The 12,784-nt window shown below is 38.2% G+C and overlaps 1 protein-coding gene and 1 long non-coding RNA gene across 2 annotated transcripts; both read left to right on the top strand.

The window, feature by feature from the left end:
* The first annotated feature begins 6,919 nt into the window (after nucleotides 1-6,919).
* Nucleotides 6,920-9,231, top strand: LOC115625449 (tenascin-X-like). The gene is made up of 4 exons (XM_030520496.1): nucleotides 6,920-6,944; nucleotides 7,019-7,079; nucleotides 7,144-9,109; nucleotides 9,181-9,231. Exons 1-4 carry the CDS (start codon nucleotides 6,920-6,922, stop codon nucleotides 9,229-9,231), a joined length of 2,103 nt encoding a protein of 700 aa, XP_030376356.1.
* An 83-nt stretch (nucleotides 9,232-9,314) lies between these two features.
* Nucleotides 9,315-9,621, top strand: LOC115625585. Its single transcript, XR_003995538.1, has 2 exons — nucleotides 9,315-9,419; nucleotides 9,485-9,621. It is a non-coding gene; the product is annotated as an uncharacterized LOC115625585 (long non-coding RNA).
* The last annotated feature ends 3,163 nt before the right edge of the window (nucleotides 9,622-12,784 follow it).

Consider the following 12,784-nt stretch of genomic DNA (forward strand, 5'->3'; position numbering starts at 1 on the left):
CTTGACCACTTCATCTTGAATGGACGCGTGCGCACAATCAGTCAGCTAAGGAACACGCGCTGACCATTGGTCATTGTTTGGCTGTCCAGCCAGCTACCTGGCTCATCCCTCCTTCAAGATAAGCTACGACTTCACGCTCGAGTCCCTATTGTTGGGCAAGATTAACGCGTGTCCTTTAGCATGTGCTGTGCCAACAAAATGAGGATCCTATTAGCATTTGGTGTGGTCATTGATAGCCCAGGCTGAGAAAAAAGGCATTCGTTAGGGGTCAGTGGAGTTGGACAAACACATTATTGAAGATTTTTCAACATAAAATGCCATAACTGCCAACAAATATATTGAAATATCAGCGATATGGAATCGCACTCGGGGGTAGGAAGTTAGTTGAGGCAATAAATCTGTGGCTAAACGCATCCCGGGACAAAGGAAGACAAAAAGGAAGAAAATGGGCAAATATCTTGGCATTTTCTGTTGCAGGCAGGGTGTGTTGATGCGCCCCTCGGTTTGAATATTCAAAGCAATTGTTTTTTGTTTATTTTTTAGCATAAATTGTGGACAAGGACGAAATGACGACGATCGAGGCAATTGCCGTAATTAAGGAGATAGCTGAGTAGTTTCCCAAAGATTTTCTCACAATTTTCAACTGCCGATGGCATGGCTGATAATGCTTGAATCTCCACTTATCACTCATATAGTCTGCTACACGTATCTGTACTCTTCCATTGAAGAAACTCGACCAGCAATTAAATTCCCATAAAACTGAATTCTTTGTGTGGGCTTGAAGCGTTTCAGATGTGCCTTCAACTGGAGCAATGAGCTAATTAAAACATGTCAGTTCATTCACATTTTCATGTTAATTCAGTTCGTAGTACATATTGGAATTATAATTGTCGCGTCACTGCCAAAGTGATTGTTATTCTGTGCGTTCCTTACAGACGGACTGACGGACTGACTGACTGACTTGCTTGCAATCAAAGCCAATGCTCCCATTCCCAATTTCCCATTTCCACTCCCATTGCAACAAAATCGAACAAAGGCCCAACATACATACATATATAAGAGTACATAAAAGTTTTTCAATTTAAAACATTTGTAACTGACTGCGAAATATGCAAATACGACAAATGTGCGACTCTGCGCAAAAGCAAAAGCATAAACGTAGTCCTCGGCCACATTGTGCTTTTGTACTTTTGTGCGCATTTTCATGCAGATTTCTCAGAACGTTTCGGTTGCCATTTTGTCGAGGTACCTTTTCTGTAATCAATACATGCGAGTGTGTAGAGCTCTGTCTGGAATAGTGTGGCATCGTAGCTTCTCTTATCCATGTCACTCAATTATGGCAACAATTGGTAAATCCACTTCAATCTCAATTCGCCAACCAAGTGACAAACCAGGAACTACAAACCAGCTACGGGGCTTCATAGGAAAATCAATCGCTGTTCGAACCTCGGATCGCCCCTTCCCAATCGATGCTGTACGGATTTCGTTTCCTTTTGGCATTTGCATAAATTTCCACATTGAGCGCGTGCGCGTGCGCCGTTGCCAGTTGCCGCTTGTCGTGTTTCAGGACCCGCCATCGCAATAGGTAGGCAGGTCCATTAGCATAACAGTGGCTGATGCTGCTGCCTGAATGCCTGCAACACCTCTATGATGTGCCTACATGTGGGCCTTAAAGTCGCCTGTGCCAAAATTATGCAAATATTTGTTAAATGTGTTTAGAGCGTCAGGTCCTCATGGCAAAAATTAACATAATTTATTAATGATATGGACCACAGAGGGTTGGTTTAAAAAAAAACGTTATTTATATTAAGCAAGCAGCTGATTTATTCGCCCAGCCTAATGAATGTTCTTCGAGCGATATAATAGTTACTTTTTATGGATAATTTGAACGCTTTTCAGCAAAACAAATGCCAAATTCCATCAATAATTTATCATAAATGTTGCTCTTTTCTTCTACATTTCAGCATATACTGCTGTCGCCGGCCAAATTGATTGATGGTTCATATGAGTTAAGTTCTTCACAGTTGCCATCAAATTGGTAAAGAAATCATTAACTTGCAGGAAAATTTCTCACGAGTTTTTCTTGCGTTTTTGTTGCCAGTTCTTTAGGGTAAAAGAACTAATGACAATATTAAAATTAATGATAATGCACGAGGTTATAAGATACTTTTTTTTACCAACCCAGCAAATATTTACCCTTTTTTGGTGCAAAATGTGCGAATAATGGAACCCAGGTATGACGTCAGATGGTATTTGCACAACAGAGGTAATAAAAATGTTGTTCAATGAGTTTTCATTTTAGAAATTTCGTTGGAATGTATCGAAGGGGTTGTATCGACTAAAACCTTGTACATATATTTTAGCTACCCTTTTTACCCATCAACTAAAACCTTAACCGAGGTCAGCTGGCAAAAGTTCCCTGAACTCTGCTCCTCTCTGTACTCTTATCAACATAACGAAGAAAAATAAAAGCGAAATATGAAATTATAATCTTATTACATCGTCACAACAAACGACGAGGCAGCAGCATCATGTCGGCAAGGCGTCTTCTAGTCCGTTCATCCTTTCCAAGCGTTCTCCTTTATTTTCGCTCCTTTTCTTGCTGATCATCTTCAGCTGCCTTTCTGGCGGCCTGCCTGCTGTAAATTGCGCACCGGCCGGAGATATGCCAACATTTGTCCCAAATATCAGCTTTTTTCTTCCTTACAACACAACAATCCTTCTACAGACAGGCAGACAGACAGAGAAACACACAACGTGTCCTTACAAAAAGGATTACGTAGCATGCTTAGAAAAATACTCAAAGGGGGGATCTTGTTAGACGCACAGCGGACGCTTCAGTTTGAGGGTGGATTGGTTTCCCATTTTTTGGTATATTTATTGAGTTTTTTTTCTGTTATTAGTTGTCTGAAAAATGCCTCGACGCAGTTGGGCCAGTTGCGTAATCAGGCGTATAACGCCAACACGATGCTGAAGACAGGATATCGATAGCAGCACGTTTTGTTATGCTCCTATTTGCCGGTTGTGTTTGCTTCAGCTTGATTGAGTTTTTGTCAAAACTACAAAACCTAAATGCTAAATAGTAAGAAACTTCTATAATATTTGATGAAAATACGCGTATTTAAAGAATATGTGATTTATTTTATTAAATATCATTCAGTAAGTCTGTTGGATGATTAAATCAGGGACTGTGACCATTATAAGTGTTTATTGTAAAAATTACAAAATAATGATTACTTTTTAATTTTATTAATTTTATTCATTCGCTTACGATATAATGAATAATTTTGCGTTTTACTTTACAACTTAATAAACTCATAAAATAATGATTATTTCTTAATTTCATTTATTTTATTAAAGATAAACGTCAAGTTGTGATTGTCCCTGCCTTTTTAGTAGGGAAAATGACAAACTTTATATATATAAAACAATAAGTCAAGCCGGTACTTTGGGCTAAAAAAAACTTTCTTAAAAAATATTTTCAGACAAACATTTACAATTTGAGTTTTATTTTTGATAAATCCTAAAATAAAGGATGTTGGTAAATTCCTCGCTTTCTCAAATACTTTAAGTAAATGGATTTTTCGTTAAAAAAAAAGTAATAATAATCATTATTTGCGGACCCTGAATTAAATGTTAACTTTGAACTGATTCATTAAAAATCAGTTTTATTTTTGATAAATCCTAAAATAAAGGATGTTGGTAAATTCCTCGCTATCTCAAATACTATAATTAAATGGTTTTTTCGTTAAAAAAAGTAATAATAATCATTATTTGCGGACCCTGAATTAAATGTTTACTTCGAACTGATTCATTAAAAATCAGTATAAATATGTATTTTTACTCTAAAAACCAGATAATATTGAAACGTCACGACCTTGTTGCATTTGAAGCCATCTTATCCTTTTTTCAGAGCTTAAATACCGCAACCTCTTGAGTTTCCATTTTGTGGCATTATGAGGTCGCCAAGCCTTATACATACTACACAGAAGATTACATTTAAATGATAGTGTGTCTTATTTGAGTGTAAACTATAATAAAATGCCCTCCAATATCAAATAACTCCACTCTCTACCTAATAGATACAATTTGCGAATGTATGTTACACATAGAAGGAACCGTGGCAGAACCCACACTAGTATGTCGAATTGAGTCTACTTTATTATTTGTACAAATTACTTTTAATTAAAAAATCTCTATTAATTAAAAATAAACAAAAACTATTTTGCTATGGTTGGTACTGGGTTCGCACGACCCGAAAACGAGCTAAAAAGTTATCTTCGTCTTTTCTAACAAGACCTTTCTTGCATTTGGTTATCTGTGTTTAAGTTTCAAAACTCTTTTTAAAATGTTATTCGCCTTAGAATAAAACATTTTCCTCCATGGCCAAGCGCTGTAAACTCCCTTACAGTTTTCCTGCTATGTCCTCTTTCATTAGAAAGCATTTTTAAAACTTATTGTATTTGGTCATCCATAACTAATGAGTGATGCAAAACTATTAGATATAACTACAATTTGGTTCCCATATCTTTACAAATAAAGAAGTTGATGATACCAAACTATAGATATTATATTGTATGCTTATTAGTGATCTAACATGGTAGGTCTCAACATACATAGCCTAGGTGCAAAATTTAAAAGCGATCTAAAATTGTGCAAGGAATAGTTTTTTAAACGAACAGACAAAAATAAACGGTCGTATACCACACTTCCTTTTGGGTGTTCAGACACTGTGTTACACAAGAAAAAAATCTCCCTATACACTTAAATAAATTGTATATTATTGAAAATATCCTTTCAAACACTTTATAAAGCAAAGCAAAAAACAAGAAAGGAGTGCTAAAGTCGAGCAGGCTCAACTCTTAAATACCCTGTACCACCCCACAAAAAAATAAATTAAATTAATTGAATGAATTAATTAATTTAATTTATTAACTAAATTAAATATAAAATATTTCATACATGCATACATACATTTAACTTTACATCAGAATCGTGTCTATGCGTGTTTGTGTACTTGTACATATGTATGTATGTGTGCATTGGGCCTGGTTATATGGCTATAACTTTCTTTCTGATCAACCTATCATAATGAAACTTGGTATACGGATATACTTGTATAATCTCTAACTTGATGTTACTTTAAACATTTCAAGAATTACAGGAGTTATAGAAAATCGTTAATAGGGGGGAGTGGGGGGGTGCATCAGAAAAATCTAGATACCAAGTTTGTTCTAGCTCTTATACTTTCAGAGATCCTTGCGTTCATACAGACAGACGGCCATGGCTATATCGGCTCGGCTTGTCATCCTGATCAAGAATATACCCCCCCACTCCCCCGCAATTTGTGTTTTTGCCATAATTCCCGTAACTCCCGTATTTCTTGGAATTTTGTACTCAAATTTGGCAAATACATCCATATAGTGATTATGTCTGTGTGCCAAGTTTCATCATGATAGATTAATTATGAAGAAAGTTATAGCCATAAACATAGTCTCTGCCGATGTTCTGCCGGCAGGGGTTGCTGCTTTGCTGCACGCATAAACACGATTTTGCTGGAAATGTATGCTGTTGAAAATTGTACTTACTTGTAAACACATGTCTGTATGCATGTGTTAAATACTTTTATATCCTGTACCCGTAGGGTAGAAAGGGTATATTAGGTTTGTGCAAAGTATGTAACATGCAGAAGGAAGCATTTCCACCCCCCATAAAGTAAATCGATCTAGACATGTCCGTACGTCCGTCCGTCTGTCCGTCTGGATGAACGCAAGGATCTCAGAAACTATAAAAGTTAGAATAACCAAAGTTGGCATCCAGATTCTCCTATGTCCGAGAAAGGACGAGTTTATTTTATTTTTTTTAATTTTCCTCCCGTTCCCCCGCTACAGAATTTCGTCAATAGCGTCCACATTTCAAATGCTACATAAACCAAACTTTGCACATATCATTTATATATAATTATCTACTGTTGTTTATTTTATCCAATTCTGCAAATTCTAAAAGTTATTAGCGAAATAAATTCTCTCCAGTACAACCCCCAAAAACTGCAGCAACAAGTTCGCTCTTCTTCTTCCTCTTTTTGCTTCTGCTATGAAGTTTACTTGGGTACAGGGTATTTCACTGTCGGGATTGCTCGACTGTAGCGTTCTCTCTTGTTTTTTTTGTGGGGTGGTACAGGGTATTTAAGAGTTGAGCCCACTCGACTTAGCATTCCTTTCTTGTTTTTTATTCCCAAATACAAGTGTTGAGATGTTAAGGTACACTTGTCCCATCATGCAGGACAGAAATAGATCTATTTACTATTGTTTATAGGAGTTTTCTTACAAGTTTCATGAACAATTAATCACTATTTACTCCAAGTTTTTCCAAAATCTTCATCCGACTTGCTTCTATAACACAGTTGGATTGAAAATCTTTCAAAGCCTCAAATTTGACTCACGTATCGAAATTAACATTAATGACGGGCAAAATTTAATAATGAACACTATTCAAGAAATCGTTAATGGAATTACTATAAGAATTTGCAACGTACTATAATGTTATCAGCACAGAAATTTTATTCATACTTGTGTTTGTTCAGTGGAGAACTTTCGTTAGCTTGAACCGCTGATAAACATTGTGGTAACGGATGCCGATTAAAATATTTAAGTGAATGAACATATACTCGTATATATAATATATTTAAAAAAAACCGCGCGAAGCACTAAAAATTACTCATAATCGTTGAGTTACAATCATTAGCAGTCGAAATTTTGCTTAAGCTAGAGCAAGAGCTGATGTAGAAATTATGTTGGTCGCGCGCATTTTAATATTTGCGTTACTGCCCGTTTATTTAGCGGCGCAGGTAAACAGCAGGAAAGAAACAAAAATGGAGAGGAGAAGAGGAAACAGAGGTGTAAGTAATGGAAGACTTGCAATGAAGTTATGGGATAACATTACTAGTATACTTGTAAGTAGATAAATGTCAGAAGAGCAAATAGCTATAAATGCCTATGCGGACACGGAATTTGCGCAGCGAATAATACCTGCAAGTGCTATAGGGGCTACAAGAATCTGAACAACATCAGTGCCGGTCGGTATGTGTAATTATTGTTTAAGGCTTAACAAAACATGCATATCGATAACCCAATTATTTGCTAGATGTGTTCCTGCGTGCAAGGACGATTGTGATAACGGCTTCTGTCGTTCGCCGGGAAATTGCGTTTGTGCCAAGGGCTTTGAAAAATTCGGCGAAAATGGAATATGTAAGCCTATCTGCAGTTCGGGTTGCTCGAACGGCTATTGCACGGCCCCAAACAAATGTGCCTGTAACGAGGGCTTCAAAAAAATAAATGGAACTTGTCGTCCACACTGCGATCAGTCGTGTAGTGCAGCCCACAGTTATTGTGAAGAACCGAACAAATGCGGCTGTCAGCAAGGCTACGAACTGGATATTAATGCGAATACTGTGGTGTGCCGACCCAAATGCGCTGGCAATTGCGATAACGGCGTTTGTCGCGCACCCGACGTGTGCGAATGCAATACAGGCTACGAAAAAGCCTCAGATAAGACTTGCATTCCGAAGTGTCAGGCGGGCTGCTTGGGTGCCATTTGTACAGCCCCGGATCTCTGTGAATGCCTCAAGGACCATGTTCGAATTAGTGACAACACTTGCTTGCCCATCTGCGAAAGCTGTGTGAATGGGCTTTGCGTTAGGCCCGGAGAATGTATTTGCTATGAAGGCTTTACCACAGATAGTAGAAATATGTGCTCCCCGATCTGTGAGGGTGGATGCGAAAACGGATTCTGTGAAGCTCCCGGAAGATGTGCTTGTAATGATGGCTACGAAATGGAAAGTGAAAACAACTGCTCCCCAATCTGTGAAGGTGGATGCGAGAATGGATTCTGCGAAGCTCCCGGAAGATGTGCTTGTAATGATGGCTACGAAATGGAAAGTGAAAACAACTGCTCTCCAATCTGTGAAGGTGGGTGCGAGAACGGATTCTGTAAAGCTCCCGGAAGATGTGCTTGTAATGATGGCTACGAAATGGAAAGTGAAAACAACTGCTCCCCAATCTGTGAAGGTGGATGCGAGAATGGATTCTGTGAAGCTCCCGGAAGATGTGCTTGCAATGATGGCTACGAAATGGAAAGTGAAAACAAGTGCTCCCCAATCTGTGAAGGTGGATGCGAGAATGGATTTTGTGAAGCTCCCGGAAGATGTGCTTGTAATGATGGCTACGAAATGGAAAGTGAAAACAAGTGCTCCCCAATCTGTGATGGTGGATGCGAGAATGGATTCTGCGAAGCTCCCGGAAGATGTGCTTGCAATAATGGCTACGAAATGGAAAGTGAAAACAACTGCTCTCCGATCTGTGAGGACGGGTGCGAGAATGGATTCTGTGAAGCTCCCGGAAGATGTGCTTGCAATGATGGCTACGAAATGGAAAGTGAAAACAACTGCTCCCCAATCTGTGAAGGTGGATGCGAGAATGGATTTTGTGAAGCTCCCGGAAGATGTGCTTGCAATGATGGCTACGAAATGGAAAGTGAAAACAACTGCTCTCCGATCTGTGAGGACGGGTGCGAGAATGGATTCTGCGAAGCTCCCGGAAAATGTGCTTGCAATGATGGCTACGAAATGGAAAGTGGAAACCAGTGCTCCCCAATCTGTGAAGGTGGGTGCGAGAACGGATTCTGTGAAGCTCCCGCAAGATGTGCTTGTAATGATGGCTACGAAATGGAAAGTGAAAACAAATGCTCTCCGATTTGTGATGGTGGATGCGAAAATGGATTCTGCGAAGCTCCCGGAAGATGTGCTTGTAATGGTGGCTACGAAATGGAAAGTGGAAACCAGTGCTCTCCTATCTGTGAAGGTGGATGCGAGAATGGATTCTGCGAAGCTCCCGGAAGATGTGCTTGTAATGATGGCTACGAAATGGAAAGTGGAAACAAGTGCTCTCCGATCTGTGATGGTGGATGCGAAAATGGATTCTGTAAAGCCCCTGGGGCTTGCACCTGTATTGATGGCTATGAAGCAAACGATTGGGGTATTTGTGTGCGTATCAATAATTATAGTTCCAGTTTGCCAGCAGAAAAGGTCAGCTCGGATGGAGGACAAACATCGGTGGAATGTGAAAAATTGTGCTTAAATGGAACCTGCGCAAACAACACATGCATTTGTAAGTTGAATTTCAGCTTGCAGAGGAGCAAAACAAATCATTTTGTTTGCCTTCCAATTTGCGATAATAATGATGCATTGTGTGATGATTTTCATGAAACCACTCTTGATGGATATACCCGCAAGGAAAGCTCCAGAAACCAATGGCTCTTGGTGATCGTAATTGGTTTCACTACTCTAATCTTGATGGTATTTATCATATACGGGGTGGTGACCTACTTTTTTGGTAAACGCAGCTATCATGTGGAAAATATAGGTACGAGTATGAGAAAAAAATATCGTACAACTATTCACTTGTAATGTAAATTTTTTTGCTTGCAGAAGAAAAATGTGGTGTTTATGGATTGGCGCTTGACGAAGAGATAATTTGAGCCCGGCAGCAAAATAAATATATTTTTTTCAATTTATTCTTTTTTATCAGCATAATAATAATAAATATTTGACTTTGTTAATACAAATTTAAAGTTGGTATGGCCAATTCGAATTTGAAGTAGCTTCCTACTGGTACTTCCAGTATTTATTATGGAACTCTTTTATGTACAGGGTATACAAATTGTGTAAGTAGTTTACGAAATCCGACGGACTGATCAGATATATACATGCTCTTGGCGTCGTATATGCTTCTTTCTATATGTTACATACTTATGCACGAACCTAATGTGCCCTTTGAATTATCGGACCTAAATCGGGTATAAAAATGGCCAACAGTTTTCTCATTTCTTTAAAATAGGATTATTATTACGATTTTTATAATGATTAACAGTTTCCCCATATCTATACAGAGGGTTGTTGTCTAAGATGAGCTCCATGACTGCGTTTTATATTAAATACTTGTATATACAGATTTCAGAATTTTGTATTACTTTTTTACGGGTTAAAAGTAGCGTAATTGAGTGAAGATGTTTGAAGTGTTTTTATCTAATTGGAATTCGCCATATGGATTTACCAAGGCTCTGAAAAGAGCCACACAATTACGTGTTGCAGTTTCCGCACATGTTACACGCATTTCACCTCCTTGAGACAAACCTGACCTTCATCTGCCCGCAGCACTCATTAAGACTCAATCTATGCATGGCCCACACGCCTCTTCGAGTCAAATTTCTGCGCACCCTGCATGCTAATGACTTGCCGCATATATGCAAATTGGGTGTCAAGGATGGGTGGCAGGGTGTCAGCGACACGTTAAAAAGCAATTAGGCCAGTGTGCCAAACATTTTCCTTCAGTTTGCAGCGACAGCTGCCCAGTTTTTGCAACATACTTTGTCTTTGCCGCTTCACTGACAACATCGCGACGTTTCATTAATTTACAAGTAGAATTTTAGTAAAAAAGGAAAAGAAAAACTTACAGCCTAAGCAAACATTGCGTGCATTTATTTCAGGAAGGAAGGAGAGTATGTACAAGTAGTGCAGATCTTCACTTTTGATTTATATTTGTTTGGACATTCGAGTACAGAAATTGCACAAGGAATGTGCCAGCCACCCCGGTTCGCAAGGACGCGCGATTCCAAGAAACTCGGGCTAGTCAAGCATGAAGACACTTTTGCCACAGCTTAGCGCAGCCGGCCAAGGTCAGGGTCCATTAGGTTAAATGATATTGATGATGATGATGCCGAAGGATTGCAGTGAGTGATCAGCTGCTGAATTCCGGGCGCAATGTAGGGGGTTGGTTTCAATTTTGTATACGATCCAGAGGCCAAAGAAAATCGCCTAATGATCCTGCTCAAAGTTTTTTGCCTGCTCCTGAGAAATTCGTAAACATTTTCACACATTTATTGAACTGTTCGATTGTTTTTCTTCTTTTCTGGCATTTAGTTTTCTTTTCTTCTATCGCCATATTTTTTGCTAATCAAGAAATTAATAGGATTATATATGCAGAGGACAAACGGCAGAGGCCTGTGTTGACAGTATTTTGGCCATGAGGTCAAGTCGTTGGTATTTGGTCATTTGTATGCCCAGCGCTTAGCATATTCGTAAGTGCTGAAGAGGGTAGTTAAAATGCAAAATTATTGTCTGAAAAGGATCGGATTTTTTCACAGCTTGTAATGCGAGTCATCGACAAAAGTAAAACCCCGTATTGATTGATAATCTGGCTTCGACTTTCCTTAGCACTTTCTATGCCACAAATGATTGCACAAGCTATCGATCATCAACGCAAGGGGTGGCCAAATACACGATTTTGCATTAAAAAGTTTCGAATTTCCAGCAGCAAAATTCCTGTGGAAATTATAGAAAAAATCGACACGGAAACGGAAAACCCATTACTGTAGCAATCCTTTAACGGAAATCGAATGACAAATGCCATCTTAATGACGTCAGCTGCTCCAAGTTGTCTGGTAAAGCCAAAAAAAATTGCCACTTTCCTTTCCTTGAAAGATTTGTGTGAAAGTCCTCCCTCCCTTCGCGCAGCACTCGCAAAGGGTTAGAGGGTTGGTTGTACGTGCAATTTTCTTCTCCTTTGTGCGAAATGCAAAAACAGAGTTTTACGGTTTTCTGCCTGTCTGGGTTTTTGCGCACTAAAGGGTTTTCCGTTTGCATTTCCTTACGCGAAATGGATTAATTTGCCTGCATTGCATAAAAATTCATTAGCGTAGCAAGTAATCCTTTGGCCCTCATATGTGCATATGCCCATGTCTGTCAGAATGTTGCTACTTTCATGACATTTGATACTGCAAATTGCATAAACAACAGGCATGGGAAATTAATAAATTGCTTTGGCGACGTGCTCTGAAGAAGGGTTGAGAATATTGCATTTTGAATGCGAATTTGGACTGCCACAAAAAATCTTTTGCGCAACGTTTTGGACTTTAGAAATATTTTGTCGGGACTAAATATGTATCAGAATTCGATAAGGCAAATGTATGCATTGGAATTGAACAGTTCAATGAAATACGTAAAATAATAGTAGAATATTTACAAGAAAATTATCAAGAAATATCGACAATTCTATTGTAGTTCATATTCAATTTTATTTAATTCTTTTCCAAAGTTTATTATATTCTATTTAATTGGCTAATCTTTAATTACCAATTTTAAATTACTAAAATTTTAAAATTAGTATTTGATGGCATATTAATTTTTATTGCTGAATGCAGAACATCGATTTTGAGATATGTATGTTAAATCAACGTGCAATCCAACCGGTAAGAGCAAGGGAGTTGAAATTTACAAAATAAGTTGCATTGTAGGCTTTTTAATTTTATTTATTACAGAGGCATGAAAGAGTTAAATGTATGTACCTACATATGTACTTGGATCTTCACTTACTATATATGTATGTTTGGGATAAGTTGCACAAATATCGTTGTCAAATTATACAGTTTTTAATTCTAGAAATGAACTGTCCTGATTATCACAATCATACGTTATGTGTACATACGTAATGGGCGACTACAAGTATATCAAGCAGTTGGACAAATAATAATGTTCTCTCTATTCTCTACTTATTAGAATAGGGTATCTTAACCTGTTAACTTGCCCAATTTATTCTGTCCGCGATTAACAGAATGCTCTCCTTCCCTCTCTATTTGCAAATTTCCAATCTACTTCGAACCACATCAGCATGAGTAAGTCTTAGAGGCATGAATATTTAATTAAAATCAATCATAAGTCCCGAAAACACAC

The sequence above is a fragment of the Scaptodrosophila lebanonensis genome, unplaced genomic scaffold, assembly GCF_003285725.1.
Source record: "Scaptodrosophila lebanonensis strain 11010-0011.00,11010-0021.00 unplaced genomic scaffold, SlebRS2 tig00000072-arrow-pilon, whole genome shotgun sequence".
NCBI classification, from domain to species: domain Eukaryota; kingdom Metazoa; phylum Arthropoda; class Insecta; order Diptera; family Drosophilidae; genus Scaptodrosophila; species Scaptodrosophila lebanonensis.